Consider the following 25,624-nt stretch of genomic DNA (forward strand, 5'->3'; position numbering starts at 1 on the left):
GGGTACAGGTGCCAGTTCAAAATGGAGCTGATTATTAAATTTTCAGTGTGACCAGTTATACCTTGGAAACAGCAAAGGCTACAAATCAGGGAATTTTTTTTGGTTGATTTTCGGTTGATTTTCTAAACTTTAGAAAGCAATGTATTAATAATGCAGGCTATGTGTACATTTTTCCCCCAAGAAAGGCAGTTGTTAAGCATTTACTAGCACGCCCCTAGATCTCAGGCAAATCACTTTACCTTTCTGGGCATAATCTCTAAGCCCCTTTCTAACACCAAGTCTATGACCCTACAATCCTACCATCTACCACCCCCACTACAGAACGTGACATCCAAGACAACTTGCAATGTTACCTAAGACCTCATAATTACACATGCTTTGTAACTGGGTCTCCTAAATTCCCTTTCTTTTCCTTAAGACTTCCTGTCTGGCCTCATGATTGGTCTCTCCTAGGAATTTAGAAATTTTAAAGCTAGAAGGAACCATGGAAATAAGGAGTTCAATTCCCTCAATCCCAGAGAGTATTGCAGAGACTTGAATTAGGCTCACACAGCAAATTAACTGCAAAGCCAAGCTAAGAATCCAGATCTCCTGACCATGAGTTCAATTCGCTTCCCAATCCAGCATTCTGCCTCTAAAAGCCGGGCCATTGGAAGGGAGAGAGGTCAAGACACTGAAGATAAAGGGTGATCGTGGTTAGTCAGGCTGGAGGTAAGGAATGAAAGCTGGGTCAGAAAATGACCAGTGGCTGTTAGATTGGCTTTTTTAACTCACAGGAAGTACAGCTGGCTCACTCCCTCTAACAAAGTGAAGCACCCACAGGTTTCACTTCTATTTTGACTCAGAGAAAACAGGCTCCCCAAAGATTGTCAAGGAAAAGAAGAACCCAGAATGCAGACAACTATGGGCTAGAAGGCTCCCACAGGACTGCCAAGAATAGTGGCAAGTTTGTCTAGGGCCCAATGGGTTCTTCCCTAGAAGAGGACCAGGGCTTAGGGGAAAAGCCACACAAGTGCCAAGACATTACTAGGCCAAGCCATACCCCATGACCGTAAGTGCTTTGTAAGCAGGAGGTATCACTTTATCTCCTTCCTCCACACCCCTAGTAACCCTGGAATGAAGGGTTACTGAATAACCCAGTCAGATATAGGGGCAACTTGGCTGTTTACAAATTATAAGCTGACAGTCCAACTTCCAAGTTCTAGAAATGGAATCATTTTATCATTCTACTTAAGACTTTGCACTAGAAATGCTTCTGGAGTTGGGACAAGAGGAACAATCTATCTCAAAGGAACAACAAAGAGAAGAGACCTTGATCCCAGGAGATTACAGAGGGTGGGAAGTGGGAGAGAAGAACAGACTTAATTGTTCCAGGGCCTGGGCAAGTTAAGCTGGCTCTCCCTGCTAGATTCCTTAACCACCTTCTGTCACGTGGTCAGCTGGGCCAGTACCTCAAACCTTTCTCCCTTCCTCCAGGGACGTGCTTACTGTAGTGCCCCCAGACAGCATAGCAGTCTGGGATGCCCACTGCACTGGAGAGTGAAGAGACTGCAAACAGCTGCCACTGATGAAACCCATTCCTATAGTTCCTAGCAGGAGGTTGAGTAGCCATGTGCCAGGCAGGGGTAAATATGGCTGCAGAACACCTGGGCAAGTGCTAGAGAAGAGATTAACTCTATGATCTGTCCCTGGGTGTACCTGTTCCAATAGTCCCCAATTCTAAAAACTAGAAGGAAAGAGATGCAAGGCTGAGCTCTGATAAAGCTTTGCCTACTAAGCCCCAGGGTCAACCAGAATAGCTTCCCAAAGGGAGGTTCTAGGGGGGTAGTAAAAATTAAAGCATAGACTGGAGCAAACCCTGGAAGACAAGCAGAACCAGTGGCCCAACCTTTAGCTCACCAGTACAATAATGTGGAAAAAGACTGAATTGAGAATCTACATCCAGGCTTTGTGACTTAGGAGGTACATAACCTTGGGCAAGTTCTTCTACCTCTCCGGACCTCAGTTTCCTCATCTATAAAATGAAAGAGTTGGACTAGATCAGAAGTGGGGAACCTGTGGCCCTCTTGGTCCTCAAATGCAGCCCTTTGACCGAATCCAAACTCCATAGAACAAATCCCCAGGGCCACACTTGAGGACCTAGAAGGCCACATGTAGCCTCGAGGCCACAGGTTCCCCACCCCTGGACTAGATTATGTCTATGGTGTCTTCTAGTTCAAAATCCTAAATTCTCAAAATGATTCTTCTAAAGTAAGGCCAGACCACAGCAGGACTGGAAAGGCAGCCCTGGTAAAATGTACAAGACCTTTCAGACAATCAGCCCTGAGTATGCTCAGTCATCCTTTCACTTCCCCCATCCAGAACTCTTGTGAACTATCCATTCCCATGGCATACAGAACCAGGAGAGAGAGAAGGCCACAGGCCTAGCCCTGAACACTGACTGTCTTTCCCAAGAAGGCTACAAATGAAACAAAAGCAATTTCAAGATTCTTTTAGGTAGGTTCAGTGGAAAGCAAGGAAAACAGTAACAGTAACAACGATAGCTAGAATTTATATAGAGCTTTAATTAGTATTAGTCCCACTTTACAGATGAGCAAACTGAAGTAGGCAGAGGTTAAGTGACTTGCCCAGGAGCACACAACTAGTAAGTATCTGAGGCAGCATTCAAATTCAGGTCTTCCTAACTTCCTGCACCACCCATGAAGAAAAATTTGAAGAACTAGGAATGATTACTTTGTCTTAAGAAGGAAAGGTTGAGCTGGAGAGAATCTGAATCATGAACTGCCTGTGCCTACGTAAGGACTGTCATAAAGAAACGACCAACTACGCCCCATTTCCATCCGGGACAGAATGAAAGAACTTTGGCTGAAGCTTCAGTCTGAGGGTTCAGTTCAGACAACTAGGATAACTTCTAGACAGTGAGCGTTGGCAGGCATCGGAGCAGGTGACAAGAGATTAAGTCACTGAATCTTTAGATGATCAATCCAGGGCCAGAAGGGGCCTAAAAGGCTAACCAGTTGGACTCTCATCTGAGAGATTCACAGATTTAGTGTTCCCTCTGAAGGGTTTTAAAATAAGATAAACCTTCACCTCTCTGGGATAATGGAGGTAGGATATGATAAGATGACCTCTTATGATCCTTTTCAGAATTCTATGGAAATCCATGCTCTAAGCTCCACCCTGTGTGAGCATTCTCTCCCATCCCACCCCATACACTGTACTCAAACCCTCCTACTACGGTGTAATAGAAAAGCTCTCAACTCAAAAGGTTGAGATCAAAAAAAAATCAACAAGCATTTATTAAGCACCAACTGTGTACTAGACATTGTGTTACAAGCTAGGGATGCAATGAGAGAAATGAAACCATTTCAGCCTTCAAAGAGGGCATTATAATGGGTGATACAACATGTATAAATATATACAGAATACATACAAAATGAATACAAGGTAGTTTGAAAACGAAAAGCACTAAATCCTAGTTTCTGGTTATACTAAATAAGTTTGGCCACAAGCAAGTCTCAGTCTCAGCCTCATTGGCCTCATCTGGAAAATGGATCTTCACTACGTACCTCACAGGATTGCTGTAAAGAAAATATTTTGTTAACCTCAAAGCACAATTTGTTATTGTTCAGTCGTGTCCAACTCTTAGTTGATCCCATTTGGGGTTTTCTTGGCAAAGATACTGGAGTGGTTTGCCATTTCCTTATCCAGTTCATTTTACAGATGAGAAAACTGAGGCAAACAGGGTTAAGTGACTTGGCCAGGGTCACACAGATAGTGTCTGAAGCCAAGTTTTAACTCACAAAGACGAATCTTCCTGACTCCAGTCTCAGCATTTAATCTACTGTGCCACCTACCTGCCCCCAAAGCACAATAGAAATGTATAGTTATTATTATTGTCACTTTTATTGTTTTCATCACCATCATCATCCTAGGAGAAAGAAAAGCTCACAAGGACTGTTTCATTTTTGTCTTTTACTCCCACTTCTTAACATGACACCTTTCACATAGTAAATGTTTTAGTGTTTGTTGAATTTGATTAAAAACATTATCTGGGGGCAGCTGGGTGGCACAGTGGATAGAGCACCGGCCCTGAAGTCAGGAGGACCCGAGTTCAAATCCGGCCTCAGACCAAACACATGACACTTACAAACTATGTGACCCTGGGCAAGTCACTTAACCCGAACTGCCTAAAAAAAAAAAAAAAAATTATCTGTCCTGAAGAAGACTTATGAATTCATTCATTTATTCATACATTTATTCATCATCATTTATTAAGAACCTACTATGTTCCAGGATGAGGCAAAAAGGCAGATGTCAAAGGAAGATAACAACAGTTCTCAGTGCCTTCTCTGACCCCCCCCAAGGCCCAACCCAATCTCTCTAGCCCTGGAGCTCCAGATCTCTCTTCAGCAATACCACTGGCCACAGTTGGGGTTCTGCTCAATCCCCTCTCCATTTTCATTACCAAAGACAGAATCATCAACTTTCACAACCAAATAAAGACCCCTTTTCCTGTAGGGCCAACATAGCTTTTCATAAGGGCAGGAGAACAAGGTTTGACTGGACAGGGTCCACCACATGGCCAGTCCCCACCCCCTGCTTCCACAACTAGTTGTGAAGCCCCAGACATGTGTGTATATGAATCTCTATGCTGAGTGGCATAGAAAACAGGAAGCTGGGGTGGGGGAGGAGAGGAGAGGAAGTACAAGAGGCAGCTGATGGAAATGACCTCCTCCAATCACGAGAGTTGGGGTGTTGGGGACACTGTCATATCCATAAGCCACAACTCCATCACCCTTTCCATCTTTCCATGTGGAAATCCGGCCCAAAAAAGTCCCTCTCCTTCCTCTTCAGAGCACCTCATGATTGTGGAAATAACCTAGGCTAAGGAAATCTTTTTTTTTTTTTTAGTAGCACTAGCAAGGCCTTATCAATTAGGCAATGCTGTGTCCTGGAAAGAACATAAGACTTGGAGTCAAAGGAACAAGGCTTCAATTCCAACTCTACTATTTACTGCCTCTGTGACCTCAGGCAAGTCACTTAACCTCTTTGGGCCTCAGTTTTCTCATCTGTAAAATGAGAGAGTTGGACCATATGACATCTAGGGTCCCTTCCAGTTCTGAACCTATGATCCTATCTGATCTTCAAAATGACCACAGAAATCAGAGAGGAGGGTCCTCTAAGATGAAATGAGATTCAGTATTCTGGCTTTCAGAAAACAAGATTCATTAACATCAACTGCCCAGCCTTGACCTCCTCTGAAGAACAGAGTTAAAATGGGCATTTCCAGCCTCTAGCTATGTCTATCTTACCTTCTTCCCACTTCTCTTTACTGCTGAACTCAGTGGAATTCTTTCTCTCTCTACCTCCCCAATCATCTCCTATCTAAACCTTTATATCCTATCCCCCAAAGAGGTACGCTGGGTGAGGCATAGGCCAAAAAGACACACAAATATCAATCACACAGATCTTTAGGGGCATTCCAACCAGCTCGCCCCAAGATAGTGGTGTGGCAGGTGGGCAGTCAGTCAGCTCAGTGTTAATGAACGTCAAGGTCTTCTATTCCTCCCAGATAATGACTCAGGTGCCACCAATCACCCTATCTGGGTACTAGGGCTCTCATAGCTGAGACTAGATGCCACCTAACATGGAGACCAAAAACATGGATGATCAGATGATCAGAAACTGTTCACCTGCCCCAAGTGAGCATCATTTATAAACAGATGATCTCCACATCTCCAGGGAAAGTATAATAGTATTCCTTCTTGGAAAGAAGCATTTGAATATTAATTCTGACATTAACTGGTTTTAATTACTCCTGCAGAGAGGAGGACATTCCACAAACAGATTCCAACCAATCTTTCTTTCCAGCTTTACTTCTAACACTCCCATAAACTAACCCTACAAACCTACACTGAAAGTCGACTTCCAGCTTTTTCCTAAGCATACCTGGCATTTGAAACCTCAGGGGCTTGGGGAATGCCACTCCCTAGGTTAGCATGGTTACTTCCTTCTGGCTTCCATCCTACTCCCCCCCAATTTCTCACACCATATTTCCATCTGCTAAAATTCTATTAATCCTCAATTGCCCAACTCAAAAGTCAGCAAAGAGAAGAGGTCTTTTATGGCCTCTGAATTCCCCTAAAGCATAGTATATACATCCTGGTGCTACTTACTACCTTCTCCTTTGTATAGAAGTTATTTAAATGTAAATGTCACTTCCCCAACTAGAAGGCAACTTAGAAGGCAGGAACTATGGACATATGCATTTCTTTAACATTTCCTCCTGGGTCCCCGCCCCCTCTAGTTTTAAGCACATATTAGAGATGCCATGAATACTTGTTGAAAGAACAAATGAATAAAATGAAGATGAGATAAATAGCCAGTATTTAAATAGCTAAGTTTGCAAAGAGCTTTACATATGCTATCTCACCACAACTCAGTGAGGTAGATGCTATTATTATGCCTTTTTTACTGCTGAGTAAACTGAGGCTGTAAGAAGTTAAGGGACTAGGCCGGGGTTACACATATCTGAGGCAAGATTCAAACTCAGTTCTTCCTGACTCCAAGTCCAAAACTATCCACTGTGCCACCTAGCTGCCTCTAGCTGGGTATGCCCCCAAATAACTCCTAGAGGACATAGGGGCCAAGAAAACAGGTACTCCTGGCAACGCTGCTGGTGTTTGTATGTAGAAGTGGAGGGAAGAGAAAAAATGATGCTGTACATTTTTCTTGGAGACTTCAAATTTCCATTTACCCCCATGTTTCTGTATCTTCTTCCTGCCGTAGAAAATTTATTCCACTGAATGGCTAGGCTCAGGCCTTTCTTTACCTTTCCCACTTGCAACCCCAAACATTCCCTTTAGCTCTTCAGCCCTCTTCCAAAATCAAGAGTTTTCCTTCTCTTCTCAATGCAACCCTGCCCATGCCCCTGACAGAGCCATTTACCAGGGAGCAGTAAAAAAGAATGAAGAATTTATTATCAAGGGAAATAATGAAAAGGGGGAAGAATAAAGGGAGCCTAGCACTTCCAGACTTCAAACTATATTATAAAGCAACAAGCATGGAAAAACATTTGGTATTGGCTTAAATATAAAAAGTGGATAAAGGAACAGTCTAGACGAAGGAGAATGAGAAGCAATGGAATTCTATAACCCTGTGTTTAATAAACCAACCAACAAACAAACTTAGGAAAGAACTCCCTATTTGATAAAAACTATTGAAAAAAGTAGAAAGCAATTTGGGAAAAATTAGGCTTAGACCAATAACTTAAAATATATTCTAAAATAAATTATAAATGGATATGTGAGCTTAACTTCAAAAATTATGCCATATATTCAGAATGCACACCGTGCTGGGGTGGGGGGAGGGATGAGAGAGGGAGAAAATTTGGAACTCAAAATCTTGTGGAAGTGAATGTTGAAAACTAAAAATAAATAAATTAATAAAAATTTTTAAAGAATTGAAGTCCCAAAAGAATGTTTAAAAAAAATAAAGAACAGCAAACATCCTGGAAAAAAATTATACCATAAAAAAATTTAGAAGAGAAGCAGATCAAATAGCTATGGGTAGGACAAGCATTTTTAACCAAACAAAGGATAAAGGCAAAGATAAATAACAAATCGGCAAAGATAAAATAGATAACTGATTATATGAACTGAAAAGCTTCTACACAAAACTTAAAGCACCTAAGATAAGGGAAGCATATAAAAAAAAAGCCTTCATATCACATTTCTCAAATAAGGCCTGGATATCCAAGATATATAGACAACAGATTATAACTAAGCCTGAACACTTTTCCCCAATATATTAGTGGTCTAAGATATGAACAAACAGTTCTCAAAAGAATTGCAAACTATTAACAACCATAGGAAAGAATGCTCCAAATCACTAACAATAAGAGAAATACACATCAAAACCACCCTGGGGCTTTACTTCACACCCAGAAAGCAAAGATGACAAAGGACAGGAATAGTCAATGTTGGAGGTGTTGTGGGAAGATAGGCACACAAGTACCTGGACTGATGGAGCTGTGAATCAATACAACCATTTAGAAAAGCAATTTGGAATTATGCAAATAAAGGGACTAAAAGGTCCATACCCTTTGGCCCAGAGATTCTACCACTACCTTATACCCCAGAGAAGTCACTGATAAGAATAAAGTCCCTATACAGGTCAAAATATTTATAGCAGCATTTTCGTGGTAGGAAAGAACTGGAAACAAAGTAGATTACCATTGATGGGGGAATGGCTAAACAAATCATGTCACATGATGTAGTGGAATATTATTCCATGCCGCTGGATGAAGCTAGGTGGCACAGTGGATAGAGCACTGGGTCTGGAATCAGAAAGACCCGAGTCCAAATGCAACTTCAAACCCTTACTAGTGTGATCCTGGGCAAGTTGCTTAACCTTAATCAGTCTCAGTTTCCTCAGCTGTAACACGGGGATGAGAACAGCACCTATCTCACAGGGTAGGGTTGTTGTGAGGATCAAATGAGATAATATTTGTAAAGTGGTGCCAAGGTTACCTGTTTTCCTGGCCCCTAAGTCCTCCAGGAGTTATTTGGAAGCATACTCAGCTAAAGGCAGCCAGGTGGCACAATGGATAGTTTTGGACTTGGAGTCAGGAAGAACTAAATTTGAATCTTGCCTCAGACATGTATAACCCTGGAATAGTCCTTTAACTTCTCATGGCCTCAGTTTACTCAGCAGTAAAATTGCATGATAATAATAGTACCAACCTCACAGGGTTGTGAGTACAGTGCCTGGCCCTCAGTGGGAGTTATATAGTTATTCCCTACTCTCCACTGCACTACCACCCCCCCAAGAAACAACAAACATGAGTAGGAAAAGATTTACATGGTCTTATACAAAGTGAAGTAAGCAGAACCAAGAAAACAATATATACAATAGCTGCAAAAATGTAAATGGAAAGAACACAAAAGAACTAAAAGTGAATGTCACAAAATTACAAAGAACAAGCCTGACTCCAAAAAGATATAATAAGGCTCCACCAGTTCCTTTGCAGAACTGGGAGGTCTTCTAGTACATTGCACATATTTTCAGATTTTTTTAATGTATCAGTCAGTTTTGCTGATTCCCCATTTTTTTTCTTTAAAATATTATCCGTCATATGGGATAGCACTTTGGGAGTTTAGCAGAGGGAAGGCTACTAGGAGTAAAAAAAAGATATCCATAAAAATTCATTTAAAAAAAAGCTTTTATTACTCCCTTACTATGTGCAAAGAAAAGAAGCAAGCTTAGCAATAAGGTCTCACAGAGGGCTAACCTCTTGCCTCATTTCAGGCTTCATTTCTTCTTTCAGCCTTACAACCCATACACCATAACCTTTACTATGAGAGGGCATCATAAGAAAAGAGTTCTGGATTTGGTGGCAATGACTTTGTAGCTAAAGTAGCTAAATCTCAGTTTCCTTAAATTGAGAGTAATAACTATATTGCATTATCACAAAAGTGTTATGACATTTCAGCTAGGACAAGGTGTGTACAACATTCCCATCACTGTAAAGCTTTATGCAAACTTGGGTTTTTATGATACCACTTAATTGGCATGATGCAGAACTACCTCATATTTTTATCTTTTGGGGTGTGTGTGGATGACAGGGACTGTGTTTATCTCCTGCATCTCTCATAGCCTCAGTTCTGTCCTGTCCATAGTCACTGGTAGCATTAAATATTTGTGACTCTATTCTGTTACTCCTCAGACCCAGCCTAACCATGTGAAAATCTTTGTGATACCTAAAGCTCTCCAGAAAGAGATCCTACAAAACAACCTTTAAGAGTCCTATGAGAAAGTCTTTCCTTTTCTTCTTCTACCCTAAATCTTCTCCACTGCAGATTATCTGTTCCTTCAAAGGTCTGGACATGTCCATCAGCGAATCTAGTGGATTGACTGTCCTATCAACTGCCTTCTTCAGCATTATACCTAAGTCAAGGAAGAAAAAACAGGCTAAGCTGACTTAGGGCCAGCAGGGCACTCACTCAGTTTAAGATAACTTTGCTGTTGGTTTGGAGGTCCTGCCTCCCTGCACTGGATTTCAGAGTCGATCAGAGAGTTATAACCTGATTTGCCAATAATCAAGCTGACCTAGATTTGTGTTTACACAAAGCCCAGCAAAGGCCAGGTTCCCCTATCAGAGATTGTCCCCAGGCTCCTTCCAGGGATGGAAGAAGGTGGAATAACCTGCAATTCACTCCCAATGATCACACAGAAACTGTGGGTAGGTGACTTTTCCTGATCTGCAGATTATGCTGCCAGAGTACCTTTGGGCCATCCTGGTCCAGGGAGATGAAAAAAATTAACCAAACAACAAACAAAATCCAACTTCCTCTATAGTGTTTTTGAAGTTGTAGGTTTTAACGTCCAAAAGACCCCAGGGATCAGGCCAAAGAGAAAGATTTAGATAGCAATTCCAGGCTCTCAGTCACCACACCCAAGTTCCCAAACCCTATGGATTGCTGTTTCCAAAGGGGCTAGGGCTAGGGGTGTGTGTGTTTGTGTGTGTGTGTGTGTGTGTGTGTGTGTGTGTGTGTGATCAAAGTTAGGCCTTAATTCAAGTAACATTTAATTCTAAAATTATATCTGCTTCTTTCTAACTTGTAAACCTTCTCCAAAGCAGGATCCAAAATTTATTTTACCTGTCTAGCTATACTTATGGACTGTTTCCAGTTTTGAAACAAAATATTTGTGCACCCTAGCAAACCTTGAAAACTGAATCCTTTTGTGTTACTACCTACTGGAGGCTTTGACCTTTCCTAGTAACAGATGGAACTTAACATCAGAAAATAAATACCTAGGAGCTTTATAAGGCAAATAAAGCACTTGCATTTATCCATAGTGTACCCTAGAGGTGGCTCCCTACCTTACCAGCCCCTAGTCCCTAGTTCTGTCTATCTCTTTGACTCCTAGTGAGTCTAAATCCTTCCCTGATATTTAGCCAACTGACTTTGACCATCTGAACACTGGCTAACCCTGAGGAACTTCCTGAGGTGAAGATGTACTCAGCTGGTCTGGTTGAGAAATACTGGAAGACTAGGGGTCTTTGAAAAATAGTAGTGTGTGCCTATGTGCTGGCAGGAAAGTCTAGTTGAACATTTTGCCATACTACTTCCCTGAGAGGCAAATGTGGGGTAGTATAAAGGTGCTGAACAGCTAGGTGGGGTAATGGATAGAGTTTCCAGCCTGGAGTCAGGAAGACTCATCTTCCTGAATTCAATTCTGGCCTCAGAGACTTAATAGCTGTATGACCCTGGACATGTCATTTAACCCTGTTTGCCTCAGTTTCCTCATCTATAAAATAAGCTGGAGAAAGAAATGGCAAACCACTCCAGTACCTTTGCCAAGAAAATCCCAAATGAACTATGCCCAAAGGGCTATAAAAATGTGCATACCCTTTCACCCAGCAATAGCACTTCTAGGGCTGTATCCCAAAGAGATCATAAAAATAGGAAAAGGACCCACATGTATAAAAATATTTATAGCAGCTCTTTCTGTGGTGGCAAAGAACTGGAAATTGAAGGGATGCCCATCAATTGGAGAATGGCTGAACAAGTTTTGGTATATGAATGTAATGGAATACTATTGTGCTATAAGAAATGATGAGCAAGCAGACTTCAAAAAAGCTTGGAAAGACTTGTATGGACTGACTGATGCTGAGTGAAGTGAGAAGTAACAGCCACTTTGTGCCATGACTAACTTTGATAGACTTAGCCTACTCAGCAAAGCAAGAATCTCCAGGTAGGTCTCATGAGGGAAAATGCTATCTACATCCAGAGAAAGAATATGGAGTTGGAATGCAGATGGAAGGATACTATTTACTCTTTTTTTTTCCTTCCGTTTTGTTTTGTTTTCTCGTTTTTGTGGTTCCTCCTATTGTTTCTAATTTCTTCCTTACAACATGACTAATGGGAAAATATGTTCAATAGGAATATATATGTAGAGTAGAGCCTATATCAGATTGCATGCCATCTTGAGGAGGGGGAGAAAAATTTAAAACTCAAAAGCATAAGAAAGTGATTGTTGAAAACTAAAAATAAATTAATAAAAAAGAAAGAAAGAAAATCCCAAATGAGGCCAGGAAGAGTCAGACACCACTAAAAACGACTTAACAACAAAGAAAGGTGCTGAACTTTGGAGTCAGGAGTCCTGAACCAAAATTCAGATCTTTGCTACCTGTGTGACCTTGAACAAGTCATTTTCTGAACACTTTCGTCACCTGTAAAAAATCTGTAAAAAATACCATTTACCTTATAAAGTTGTTTTGAAGAAAGCACACTGTAAACCTTAAAGCACTATATGAACTAAATGAGCTGTTGTTGCTTCGCCAATTTCTGGTGCTCGAGAAAGTGGACGATAGATTTTTTCGGGAAAGAGGTTTGTCCTTCCCATTCTCCATCCCCCGTGGCTAGAGGATTCAAAAAAGTTGAATTACCCAAATACTGGCAATTAGTTGGTGAGGGCCAAGCAGAGAAGCAGGAGCTACGTAACCGGGTGATAAATCTGCGCTCTGTTGTTACGTTCCTGCTTTCAAATCAATAGACACTAGGCGCTGAGGCGAGACAACTCACATCGTATTTGCACCGACCCTCAACCTACGCCTTACCCCCCCCCCCCATTGGACAGTTTTATGCAATCAGAGGCCAAGAGAGACATCAAAGAACTGGCCAAGCAGAACTCCAGCGAGCCATCTCAAGCACTTCCACTACAGCCTGAGTTTCCCTGCCAGTAGGGTGTGAGTCAAAAATAGTAGCCTAGGTTTTTGGAAATCTTCAAGCAGAAGGGTGCTTAGATTACCATCACCCTCACCCCGAGGGTTTTCACTAACTGCTCCCAGAATGGATACTATACGCACGTCCCATCCCAGCAATTCCAAGGCTGGGACTCTGGCCGCGGACCCGCGCTGTCTTATTGGGACAGCCGGCCTCGATATCTATCAGAGGACCACGAAAGGCTAGATCTCCAGAGATTCTCGAGCCAGGGGAAGTCACGCCTGGGAAGAGGCAGGAGAGGCCCGACGTTTGCAGACTCAAAGTTGTCAGGTCCCGCGGACCGGCCCCCATCTCCTCCCCAAAACCCTTACTCACCAGCTGTCTCTGGAGAAGGCGCGGAGAAGCCAGATGCCGGGAGCTAGGGAGCTCCGCATGGTGCTCAGACAAGGGGACCGGCTACTACCCTAAAGTGGAAGAAAAAGTAGGTGCGGGAAAGCTGGGAAAGTTTACCGAACACTAGCTGCTGAGCTGGATTTAAATGCACCGCCGGCTCGGCCCGCCCCCGACCCCCAAGTCAAAAGCTAGCTGACCCTGCCCCCTTACTTTGTCCCGCCCCATGACTGTTCTCCCAGGGGCTGGGTCAAGGCCCAACTGCCCCGCCTCAGCCTCAGTCCTCTCTACTCCTATAACCCTGACCCGCATCCCCACCTCCTTTCTTAACTCGGGTTAATTCGGCCTTTATTTTCGCCTCCCTGGCTCTGGGGCCTAAGGACCTCTATCTGCCCGAGTTCAACCCTAACTTACCCTGACCTCTCCCATTCCACCCCAGAGCCCCTACACTCTCTGGCCTGGCTACTGGGGAGCCTACTGAAGTAAGCCCACCAGCATTACCTTTCCCATAAAGTGCTTTCTGTGCATCCACATCCATCGTCCTTATCCCTTTCCAAACCTTACCCAGAAAGGCAAGGCACAGGATGTTGCCTGGGTGGGACAAGGAAACTATAGTACAGAAACCTGGGTTTGGAAAAGCTGAGTTATGCCATGATTAAAGTGAGATCAGAATGCCCAGCTTTACTCTAGTCAAATCATATAACTAGAGCTGAAGGAACCACAGATACCATCTAATACCCCCCTTCATTTTACAGAGGAGGAAACTGATGCCCAAGAAAGTTACTGAATGTGCCTCCTCATGACTGGTAGAAGAATCATTCTTCTTCACTCTATAACACTCTGAATAGGTTCAGGGACACCAGAAGAGACAAAAGAGGAACCTGTGGGTTCCTAGGGAGAAACACATCTGTAAAATGGATTCTCAACTGTGAAGAGGAAGTGTGAAGCATTTAGGCCAGAGGCTGAGTCCCCACACAACAGAAATAATGGTAGAACACACACACACACACACACACACACACACACACAAATGGAAACTGTCTAACAACTATGGGATGAAGAGGAGAGAAACAATTTGCTACTTTCCTCTCTGTTCCCCCTCTTCCTACCCCCTACCCTGGAATGCTGGAAGAAAGTACAATGAGCTAAAAGAAATAAACCCAATTGCGAGAACTCCGCCCATCAGGCTTAAAGACCCTGAATGATGGGTTTGGCTGGCACTAGTCCCACAGGGCCAAGCAGAAAAAGAATGTTAAGAGTCATAAAACCCAGTGGGTAAACACCAGACAGCTAGGAGCATGGGCATAGAGGCAAAAACAAAGGAGGCAGTGCAGGCACAGTGGGATAAGTAGGAAAGGACAGAGTGGACAGGACTGGGACAGGGGGAAAAGGGAACAATCAACTGCAAAATAGGGAGGGTTGGGGCAGAAAGGGAGAAAAAGAAGCTTAAAAAGGGTTCTCTTTTGGGAGAGAGAAGATTACTTAACTTTGGGTCAGTAGTACCTAATACAGCAAAAAGGCCTAGAGGAAAGTAAACGGGGAAGAGGAGTAAGGAAGACATGAGAGAGAAGCAGGAAAAAATACACCATGTAATAGGGTGATGGCCACTATATTGCATGAAACAGCATAGTGCCAATAAAATCAAAGGAAGGCTGAAGATGGAATACAAGTGGTTCAGGGAGGTTGGAGGCTAAAGCTGTTGGAGAACTTGGCTCTTGGGAAAGGAGGATTATGGAAAAATAACACAGCTTCAACAGTAGAGTATAGAAATAAAGTTCAGAGGAACCACCCAGACATAAAGTGAATTCAGGAGAAATTCTGAATATTTTAAACTAGAAAAAAGTTTCTATTCACCCTTCTTCTTATGCTAAGGAACCCTCTAACCTCCCTGGGCTTGTTTTATCTGTAAAGTGGGGGAGTTGGGCTTCCCCCTTCTGCCTTTTTGTTTTACTAAAGAAGGGAACAACAGTATATCTGCCCCAAACACATAAAGACCCAGATTATCAGCACATACAAATAAAAACAGAAATTATATAAGCCTTTCAGTCTTTAACTATTTTAGACCTTTTGACTAATTTCTTTAACTGATGAGCCAAGTGGGTACACACGTTTCAATTTTTGTCCTCAGTACAGTAGAAGTTTCACTTACAGTGGATTGAGAAGGGGAGGGAGAACATTTATCAAGTGCCCTCTATATGTCAGGCACAGTGTTAAGCACTTTATTAATAGTATATCATTTGATCCTCATAACACCCCTAGGAGGTAGGTACTTATGATCCCCATTTTAGGTTGAGGAAACTCAGTAAGACTGAAGCTAAGTAACTTGCCCAGAATCACACAACTAATAAGGGTCTGTGGTCACATTTGAACTCAGGTCTTCCTGACTCTACACCCAGCACTCTATTCACTGCACCACCTAGCAGCCTCAGAACCAGAATGACATGAGTTCAAGGCCCATCTCTGACATGCTGGCTGTGTGATCTTGGACAAATCACTTAATCTCTCAGTCAACTGGGCAACTCACTAAGGCTGTAAATTTCGAAGAAGTTGCTGACCTAGTTAAGTAGAGAGAGTTTTCTTTCCAGACGGTTCCCCATTCCACTGAAATCACAAGACCAGTCCTCAACTCCTTAGTGGCTGCAATACAATAATCCAGTGGCCATCACTAATGGATCTAAGATGATGATATAGATAGGAATAAGGACCCTAAAAAGAGCCATGGGTTGGGTTTATTATTCAGAATTCTTAAGCAAGTCAGTTCCTGGAGGGCAGGAACTATGTTTTATTTCACCTTGGTATTTCCAGTGCTTAGCGAGGTACATTATACGTAATAGGCACTTTAGTCTTGTGTCTGGCCATGACACTGAAGTGACACTAGGTTCTCAAAGGCAATGCCAGATACCACACATCCTGGTAAAAATACAGGCCTGACAATGGCCCATGTGTCAGTAAATCTGTCATCCAAGTTCCAGCCTAAGTTTGAAGAAGTCATCAATAGCTTCTGAGTGAAAAGAAACTCTTCTTGACCAGCTACATTAAATCTGAGGTTTTCCTTATAGAGTCTTTCTAGCTCTGGTTGGTCACCAGGCAATGCAGGGTTTTGTTTTTTGAAGTTTTTTTTTTTTTTGTTTTGGTTTGGTTTGGTTTTTTGCTATAACAACTCATTAAGGCATGGAGGGGGCTGTTGTCTGCATTTGTATGAGTACCCACATGTGTGAAATTACAGATCCTTGAAGTCATGATGTAAAAGTGTGTTCATTCAGATGCTATCGGCATTAAATGATCTCATCTCTTTCTTGCCACTAAATTCCACCCACCCAGTGCTTTTGACAGCTGAATGGACTAGGTGATAGAGCATCTAAAACTGGGTTTGATTCAAATGAGTTCTAAACCTAGGTCAAGAGAAGGAATAGGTGGCACAGTGGATAGAATGCTAGCCCTGCAGTCAGGAGAACCTGAGTTCAAATCTAGCCTCAGACCCTTACTAGCTATGCAACCCTGGACTTAGCTCTGTTTGCCTCAGTTTCCTTATCTGTAAAATGAGCTAAAGAAGGAAATGGCAAACCACTCCAGTATCTTTGCCAAGAAAATCCCAAATGGGGTTATGAAGAGTTTGATATGACTAATCAAATGAAAAACAATAACCGCATATGTACATATATATATGTACATATATATTCTCTCAGACACATCATTGATAGCAAATGCCTGTGGAAGCACGCTAAAATGAGGCAATCCTCTTGGAAAGGAATGGAATAAGTCACTTTATTTCAGTGTACTGAAGACAGGGTCTGTTTACCCATCTATAAAATGAGAGGCCCAGACTAGCTCATCTCTAGGGTTTCTTTCAGCTGTAGATCTTTCTCTCCTGAATTCTGGCATTACACAGCCTACTGCCTATGAGACATCACTATCTCCATTAGCACCTCAAACTCTGCATACTCAAAACAGAACTCATCATGTTCTTCTGGTTGTCTTCTCCTCCTCCAAAAATCTATCTGTCCTCTAAACTTCCCTTTTTCTGATGATGAGACCATCATCATCCCAGTCACTCAGATTCCCAAAATCAGCCATTCTTTGACTCTTCTCACTCTTTCACCTCCCTCTTTCCCTCATATTCTTGGGTGAAGTCATAAGAAGAAAAAAAGATGAAAATTTGGTAGTCAAAGAAGTGAAGGACTCAGATAAGGTTGAAGGTAACTTTCGATTTTTCTAGTTAGAGTTTAAAGAGGAAATGGCAGTTTAGAATCTCTCTGAAGAATGGGAATAGGGCAGCTCAAGTCACCAATTTAACAAATTTGAATGACTGGTTTTGAGAAAAGGATAGAACCCTACAGATTATCCGTCCCAGTTCCCTGATTTTACTGAGTCCTGCCCAAGGCCACATAGCTAGTTAAAAGAGCCATGAAGAATCCTGCTATCTTTATTACAGTATTTCTTCTGATCATGTCCCACCCTGTCCCACCCCCTATTCAATCAATTCTAGCCATTCCCTATTGCCTATAAGCTCAAATATAAAATCCTCTGCTTGGCTATTTAAGTTTTATATAACCTGGTTTTTTCCTACCTTTCCAATCTTCTTCGACCTTACTTTCTCTTCTGACCCACCCTCCATCCCCACACCCTGCAATCTGGTGACACTGACTTCTTTGCTGTTCATTAGACGTGACACTCCATCTCCCAGCTCTAAGCATTTTTTTTTATCTTAAACAAGAAGTTTATCTAAATAACATGATGTTTGACTTGAAGGAAAAACGATCTAGGATCAGTTTCTTCATAGTACTGTATTCCTACTTAGAGAGAGAGAGAGATTGCCCTACATGTAACAGCTACATACAAAAAAAGTTATAAATCCTCTTGGGTTTTACAATGATAAAAGAAAAACATTGAAATTATCCAATCAAACAAAGTATGCAAGGATTTTTGTGGGGTCTTTTTTGTTATTGTTGTTGTTAAACAGTGGGAACAAAATAACCTACTGGGAATATAAAGATAAAAGTTGAATGACCATGCCACTAATGGAGAAAAGGGATATTTTCACAGAACCTGTGTGTTTTTCCCCTCCCCATCTGCATTTGATGTTAATCAAAACATACCACAGCCATTTAGCTTAATGAGACACACACACACACAAACATTATGCCTGTACACACATAGAGTCATTTTATGTACAATAAAGGAATGGGGGAAGAGAATCAAAGAAGAGAGAAAACTATACTGCAATAGTGAAGATGTGGATGAACCAAATCTTGGTTTTCTAATTGTGAATGTGTTGTTTTCCTTGGGAGCCCAGTTCTGGAGTACAGTTGCAGATTCTCTTTTTAGTAAGCGCCTCCTGTCTGATTCTGGAATACATCAATTGTATCTTCATCCTCCATGTCCAACTTCACAGGTGTGTCTGTTTCATTGATTGGTTGCCCATCAAATCAGAATCTGATCTGCCTCATTGACAAACCCTGGGGTTCACAATAGGCTTTCATTAGTTTACCAAGTGATGTGTGCCTCTTCATCTTAAATTGCACCACCGAAGCATCTTGCACTGCTACCTTCAAATTAATGTGGTCATCATTTTCAGTCTTGACTCCTTCCTTCTGCTTTTTGGTGAGTCCAGGGTTCTTCTCAGCCACTGCTTTACAAAAGAGGCACGGGGATGGTCTGCCCCAAAAAAACTGGTGGGGAGGCAGGAGATAAGCAGCAGAAACATAAGCAACAGGAAGAAAATGATGGTGGTGATGAGGAGGAAGAGGAGGAGGAGGACCTAAGCATTTTCAATGGCTGTCCCCCATGTTTGGAATTCTCTCCCTCCACATTTCTACTTCCTAGCTTCCAACTTCCTAGATCTTCCTAGTTTCCTTCAGGTCTCAGCTCAAGTCCCATATTCTAAGAGAAGCTTTTCCCCTGTTCTTAATCTTAGTTCCTTCCCTCTGAGATTATCTCCAATTTACCCAATATATTCTTGTTTATACATACTTGCTTGAATGTTGTCTCCTAGTTAGACTGAGTGCTTTGTTTTTTGTTTTGTTTTTGTTTTTTGTCCTTCTTTGTATACTTAGCATTTAGCTCAGTGCCTGGCACAGAGAAGGTCCTTAAGTGCTTGTTGACTTGATTCCTTCCACTGAGGATCTCTAAAAGTTCTTAGCTTGGTAGTCCTATAAACCCAGGGAAAGTGGGAAATCTTTCTGAAATATAAATATCCTCTTTTGAGAATGTCTTCTCCATTGGTAAGATCTCTTTTGTTAATAAGGAAGTCTTTGTTAATAATAATTAAACATATGCTTCACAAGTTTCTTTTTCAGTATCATCTGAAACACTTTCCCATCTCTAGAAGGTTATGAGAAAATATACTTCTCCTTAGATAAGAAAATCCCTTAGACAAGGAAATCAAGGTATTGAGGTATCAAACTCAAACCAGAACTCATTATTCTCTGCAAACCCCACCTCTTCTGAACTTCCCTGTTACTGTCTAGGGTACCACCATCCTTCCAGTCACCTGGACTCACAACATCAGTGTCATCCTTAACTTCTTATTCTCATTCACTCCACATATTCAATCTCATCAAACAAATCTGGTCATTTCTTTCTCCACCACATCTCTTGGATTGGTTCCTTCTTCTATTCACAGAGCCACCACCCAGTTTAGGCTTTCATTGTCTGTCACCTGGAGTAAAGCAACAGTCTCAATTGGCCTGTCTCCCTCAAGTTTCTAATCCATCTTCCACAGAACTGCCAAAATGATTTTCCTAAAGTATGAGTCTCTCCATGTCACCACCACTTCCTACTTAATAAGCTCCAGTAGCTCTCTACTGCTCCTGGAATCAAATAGAAACTCCTCCGTTGGGCATTTAAACTTGGGCATTCTCAACTTGACCCCTTCCTTCATTTACTATGTTCTAACACCTCACTCCCCTCCATGCACTCTATAGTCTAGACACACTGGCCTACTTTCATTTCTCAAACATGACACTCTCCATGCACTATCTTCATGCCTAGAAACTCTCCGTTGGGCATTCTCAACTTGGCCCCTTCCTGTATTTACTGTGTTTTAACACCTCACTCCCTTCCATGTACTCTACAGTCTAGTACTGGCCTACTTGCATTTCTCAAACATGACAGTCTCCATGCACTATTTTCATGCCTAGAATACTCTCCCTCCTCACTTCCACCTCTCAGTTTCCTGGCTTCCTTTAACATCCCGCTCCAATTCAACCTTCTGGGGGGGGTCTCCAGTTGCAGGTGCCTTCCCATCTGGCATTGTCTTCCATCTACACTGTATCTTGTATGTACCTATTTATGTACCTTTTGGAATGCCCTCCTAGAGGACAGTGATTCATTTATTCTTTGTTTTCCTAAGGCACAATGTCTGGTACATAACAAACACTTAATGCTTGTGGACTTATTGATTAAGCAGGGCAGTGGCTTCCCCAGAGACATATGTTAGCAATCGTATGAGGCTTGTCTCTTAGCTATCCTGTCAAGCCCCTCCCAATAGCTTCCCTATTCATAAAACCAGAATTCTCCTCAGCACCCTGGCTCATGTGGAAATTGTCACCTGAGGATCTCTAGTATTTTGCATCAACCTTTGAACATCTATGGGACACTGGGAAGAACCCTTCTGTCTTATTCAGACCCTGCCCTAGTGTCAGGAAAGAAAAGAAATCTTGATGTGGCAATCATGGAGTCAGAAGAGCAGGACAGGGAAAACTTGTTGGGTGGCCAAAGTCAGAAACTGGAGTTCAGAAATCAGAGGCCTAAATCTTCAGGAGAATCATGAGGCTTCTCACAGGAAGCAAGCAAGGCTGACTAGATAAGGGAAATCAAATTATGGTATATGAATGTAATGGAATATTATTGTGCTGTAAGCAATGAAGAAGCAATTTCAGAGAAACCTGGGAAGATGTGTATAAACTGGTGTGGAGTGAAGTGAGCAGAACCAAGTAAACAATTTATACTATAACATCAGTACTGTAAAACCAAATAATTCTGGAAGACTTACAAACTCCATGATCAATCACCATGATCAATCATGAGTCCAGAGACCAATGATGAAGAATGCTACCCATCTCCTGACAGGCTGACTATGAAACACAGATTTTTGGACGTAGACAGTTAGGGAATGTGTTTTCTTTTTTTATACTTACCCCCTTATAAAAGTTTTACTTTTCTTTTCTTCCCCCTCCCCAGTGGGAGAGGGATGGTGAGAGGAGGTGGAAGAGAAACAATGAAATAGTTGATAATTGAAAAAAAACTTTTTGTTAATGTAAAAAAAGATATATTAAATCTGAAGAAACAAAAGCCAGAGGAATTTCTAGACACACAGATTAATGAGGACTAAAGGAATTCATGCTGCCCATATATATTTAAAGCTCCAAATGCTGATGACAGTAATGGTGAAGACAAGTGAAAGAACTCCCAGTTCTTAAGTCTCCCTGAGGTGAACGAACATCCTTATTCTTGGACCTGTCTCTCAAATTGTCTCATTAACGATGTTCTTTAATCCATAGCATTCACTAATGTGAAAAGCAAAGAATAAGCTGACAAAATGGATCAAAATGTTTACTAATGGTGCCAGTGTCTCTAAACAATAAACAAACCTGTGTTATTTCTCTTAGTGAGAAATTAGGTATCTTCCTCTGGTTCTCCATCAGCACCTCAAACTCAAAATATCCCAATCCGAAATTATCTTCCCCTCCAACCTGCTACTGATGTCTCTATTTCTGTCAATTACCACCATTTTCTTGGTTATCAAATAGAAGTTATCTTTGGTACTTCCCTTTCCTTGGACCTCATATATTACCAGTCACTAAATCCTTGCAATTATTATTCCAATGTGTCTTAAACACATTCTTTCCCTTCCATTTTCTTTTTTTTAACAGTATTTTATTTTCTTCTCCAGTTACATGTCCAGAAAATTCTTAGCATTCATTTTTATAAAATTTTGAGTTCCAAATCGTTCTACCTCCCTCCCATCCCTCCTCTCTCCTCTTTTGAAAATGGTAGGCAGTTTGATATAGTTTATACATGTGCTATTATGTAAAAAATATTTCCATATCAGTCACAGTTGTGACAGAAGAAACAGATCAAAAGGGGGAAAAGTTATGAGGAAGAATGAAGTAAGTAAAAAAAAAATGCTTTGATCTGCATTCAGAGTGCATCATTTCTTCATCTGGATATAGATCACATTTTCCTTAGTCCTTTGTACTTGTCTTGGGTCATTGTGTTGCTGAGAAGAGCTGAATCATTCATAGTTGATTATCAAACAATGTTGTTGATAATGTGTACAGTGTCTTCCTGATTCTGCTCATTTCACTTTGCATCCATTCATACACATCTTTCCAGGATTTTCTGAAATTTGCCTGTTCATCATTTCTTATTGCACAATAGTATTTCATTACATTCATATACCACAACTTGTTCAGCCATTCCCCAATTGATGGGCATCATCTCAATTTCCAATATTTTACCACCATGAAAAGGACTGCTATAAATATTTTTGCACATGTAGGTCCTTTTCCCTCTTTTTTATCTCTTTAGGATACAGACCTAATAGTGGTATTGTTGGATCAAAGGGTATGCACAGTCTGGTTGACCTTTGGGCATAGTTGCAAATTGCTCTCCAGAATGGTTGGATCAGTTCACAATTCTACTAACAGTACATTAGTGTCCCAATTTTCCCGTATTCTCGCCAACATTTATCATTTTTGTTTTTTGTCATATTAGCCAATCTGATAGGTGTGAGGTAGTATCTCAGAGTTATTTTAATTTGCATTTCTCTAATAAAAAGTGATTTAGAACACTTCATCATATACCTACAGGCAGCTTTTATTTCTTCATTTGGAAGCTGCCTGTTTTCAATTGACCATTTATCAACTGCAGAATGGCTTATATTCTTATAAATTTAACTCAGTTCTCTATATATTTGAGAAATGAGGCCTTTATCAGAGATACTTGCTGTAGAGATTGTTTCCCAGCTTTCTGCTTTCCTTCTAATCTTGATTGCATTGGTTCTGTTTGCATAAAAAAACTTTTTGATTTAGTATAATCAAAATATCTATTTTACATGTTGTAATGTTCTCTATCTCTTCTTTGGCCGTGAATTTTTCAACTCACCATAGATTTGGCAGATAGATTATTCCTAACATATTGTAAGATTCTGGTTTTTGATCCACTCTGCTATCCACTTCCGTTTTATGGGAAAGTTCATTCCATTCACATTCACAGTATGATTAATACCTTTGTATTTCCCCCCATCCTATTCTTCCTCCTGTCTGTGCTCTCTCTCCTTTCATTCTTTCCCTCCTCACCAGTGTTTTGCTTCTGTCTACCACCTCCCCTGACCTTCCCTTTTGTGAGTCCCCATCCCCCCTTACTTGATCTCGTCCCCTCCTATTTCCCTGTCATTTAAGATAGATTTCTATATTCAACTGATTGTGTATATTATTTCTTCTTTGAGTCAATACTGATGAGAATAAGGTTCAAGCAATGCTCATCACCTACCCTCCTATTTTCCCCTCTACTATAGTAGATCTTTAGTGCCTCTTCATGTGAGACAATTTACCCCATTCTATCTCTCCCTCCTTCTGCACTCATTGTACTCCTCTTTCTTATCCTTTTATTTTTTATGTCATTCCCTCAAATTCACCTCATACCCCATATTGTTTATTGATGTATATTCCTTCTAGCTGTACTATTAGTGATACAATTTTTAGAAACTACAAATATCATCTTCCCATGCAGGGATATAAATAGTTTAGCTCTATTGAATCCCGTATGTTTTCTTTTCCCTTTTTACATGTTTATGTTTCTCTTGAGTCTTGATAATGGAGGTCAGATTTAGTTCTGGTCTTCTCCTTATGAAAACTTAAAATCCTTCTATTTGTTGAATGACCATTTTTTCCATTGATGTATTATGCTCAATTTTGCCAGGTAAGTGATTCTTAGCTGTAGTCCCTTGCCTACCAGAATATCATGTTCCATGACCTCCAATCCTTTCATGTTGCAGCTGCCAGGTCCTGCATGATCCTGATTATGACCCCCCTATATTTGAACTGTTTCTTTCTGGACACTGTATTAATTTTTCCTTGTCCTGTCTGAAATTTGGCTATAATGTTCCTTGGAGTTTTCATTTTGGAATCTCTTTGCTGAGTTGATCGGTGGATTCTTTCAATGCCTGTTTTGCCCTCTGGTTCTAGGATATCAGGGCAATTTTCCTTGATAATTTCTTTTATTTGTTTATTTATTTATTTTTTATAATTTCTTGAAAGATGCCGTCCAGGTCCTCCTTTGATTATGGCTCTCAGGTAGCCCAGTGATTCTGATATTGTCTCTCCTGTATCTATTTTCCTGGTCAGTTGTTTTTCCCATGAGGTATTTTACATTTTTTTTTCCATTTTTTCATTCTTTTGATTTTGTTTTATTGATTCTAGTTGTCTCACAGAGTCATTAGCTTCCACTTGCCCAATTTTAATTTTTAAGGTGTTGTTTTCCTCAATTAGCTTTTGTACTTTCTTTTCCATTTAGCCAATTGTACTCTTTACGGAGTTGTTTGCTTCAGTGGATTTTTGCACCACCTTTTCCATTTGGCCAATTCTACTTTTTAAGCAGTTTTCCAAGCTTTTGACTCTTTTTTGATAATTCTCTTATATCTCTCTCATTCCTTTTCCCAATTTTTCTTCTACCCCTCTTATATGATTTTAAGCTCCTTTTTGAGCTCTCCTATAAGTTCTTTCTGGGCTTGAGACCACTTCCTGGTCTCAAGAACCTGCTCTCAAAAACCCCTATTTTTCTTTGGGATTTTGTCCATAGGTGTTTTGACATTGTTGCCCTTTTGTAAGTTTGTGTCTTCCTTGTCACAATGACAGCTTTCTATGGCCAGATTCTTTTTGTTGTTGTTTTTTGCTCCCCGCCTCCCCACTTTTTTTTTTGCCTTTTTTCTTTCTTTTAAATTTGAACTCTGCTTTCAAGGTGGAAGTGGCACTGTCTCCAGCTGCAGGCCCTGGCTGTTCACCCGGTGTTGTACTGATGTTGCCCTGAGGCCCACAGGGACTGTGCAGTCTGGTGCTGTGTTGAGGGGATGGGGAGCTGGTGCTGCTGGAGGCCATAGGGGTCTGGCAGCTTACCCGGTGCCCGAGCTGGAGTCCAAGTGGGGGTGTTTGGCATGTGCTCATGAGGCTAGTTGGGGTTTTCTGCATTTCCCCAGCACTACATTGAACCACCTAGAGGTATGGCTGCAAGAGGGTGCCTGTTTGCCCTGGGCTGTTTTGGAGCACGTGAAGGTCTGGGCTACTTTCTTTACATGCTGGAGAAAGCCTGCTGGCCCAGGGCTATACTGAAGCATGTGGTAGTTCTTGGAGCTAGAGTCTGCCGGTTCCTCTGGCTCTCTCCCTTCCATTTTCATTTCTGACACAATACTCAGGTCACCATTACTTCTTATCTGGGATCATTAAATTCCTAACTGCTCTCTCTGCCTCTGGTCCCTTCCTTCCACCATCCATCCTACTTAT

At 41.4% G+C, this 25,624-nt stretch overlaps 2 protein-coding genes across 5 annotated transcripts in view; both read right to left on the reverse strand.

The window, feature by feature from the left end:
• The window catches only part of LOC114054443 (glucose-6-phosphate exchanger SLC37A2-like), a 42,928-nt gene extending 29,634 nt beyond the window's left edge, over positions 1-13,294 (reverse strand). For 3 of the 4 annotated variants that reach the window (XM_027877616.1, XM_027877617.1, XM_027877619.1), the window contains exon 1: positions 13,110-13,294. In XM_027877616.1, coding sequence (XP_027733417.1) covers positions 13,110-13,168 — 59 coding nt within the window. In that variant the 5' untranslated portion in view covers positions 13,169-13,294. The remainder of the gene's footprint in view (positions 1-13,109) is intronic. The other variant, XM_027877618.1, reaches the window with a different exon arrangement.
• Positions 13,295-18,445: 5,151 nt separating this feature from the next.
• LOC114022715 (small ubiquitin-related modifier 2-like) lies at positions 18,446-25,288 on the reverse strand. Its single transcript, XM_027835093.1, has 3 exons — positions 25,099-25,288; positions 18,580-18,753; positions 18,446-18,522 (listed from the first exon to the last, which is right to left on the reverse strand). Exons 1-3 carry the CDS (start codon positions 25,286-25,288, stop codon positions 18,446-18,448), a joined length of 441 nt encoding a protein of 146 aa, XP_027690894.1.
• Between the last annotated feature and the right edge of the window lie 336 nt (positions 25,289-25,624).

The sequence above is a fragment of the Vombatus ursinus genome, unplaced genomic scaffold (assembly GCF_900497805.2).
Source record: "Vombatus ursinus unplaced genomic scaffold, bare-nosed wombat genome assembly UNPS02014813.1, whole genome shotgun sequence".
NCBI lineage: Eukaryota > Metazoa > Chordata > Mammalia > Diprotodontia > Vombatidae > Vombatus > Vombatus ursinus.

Bases quoted from the DNA above. Each gene is read 5' to 3' on its own strand.
- LOC114022715 (XM_027835093.1), bottom strand. From the start codon at position 25,288: ATGAGCACATGCCAAACACCCCCACTTGGACTCCAGCTCGGGCACCGG. The intron at 18,754-25,098 runs GTGCCACTTCCA...TCTTTTGTAAAG, and splicing joins AGGGCCTGCAGCTGGAGACA to CAGTGGCTGAGAAGAACCCT. The intron at 18,523-18,579 runs GTTTGTCAATGA...TCAATGAAACAG, and splicing joins AGCCTATTGTGAACCCCAGG to ACACACCTGTGAAGTTGGAC.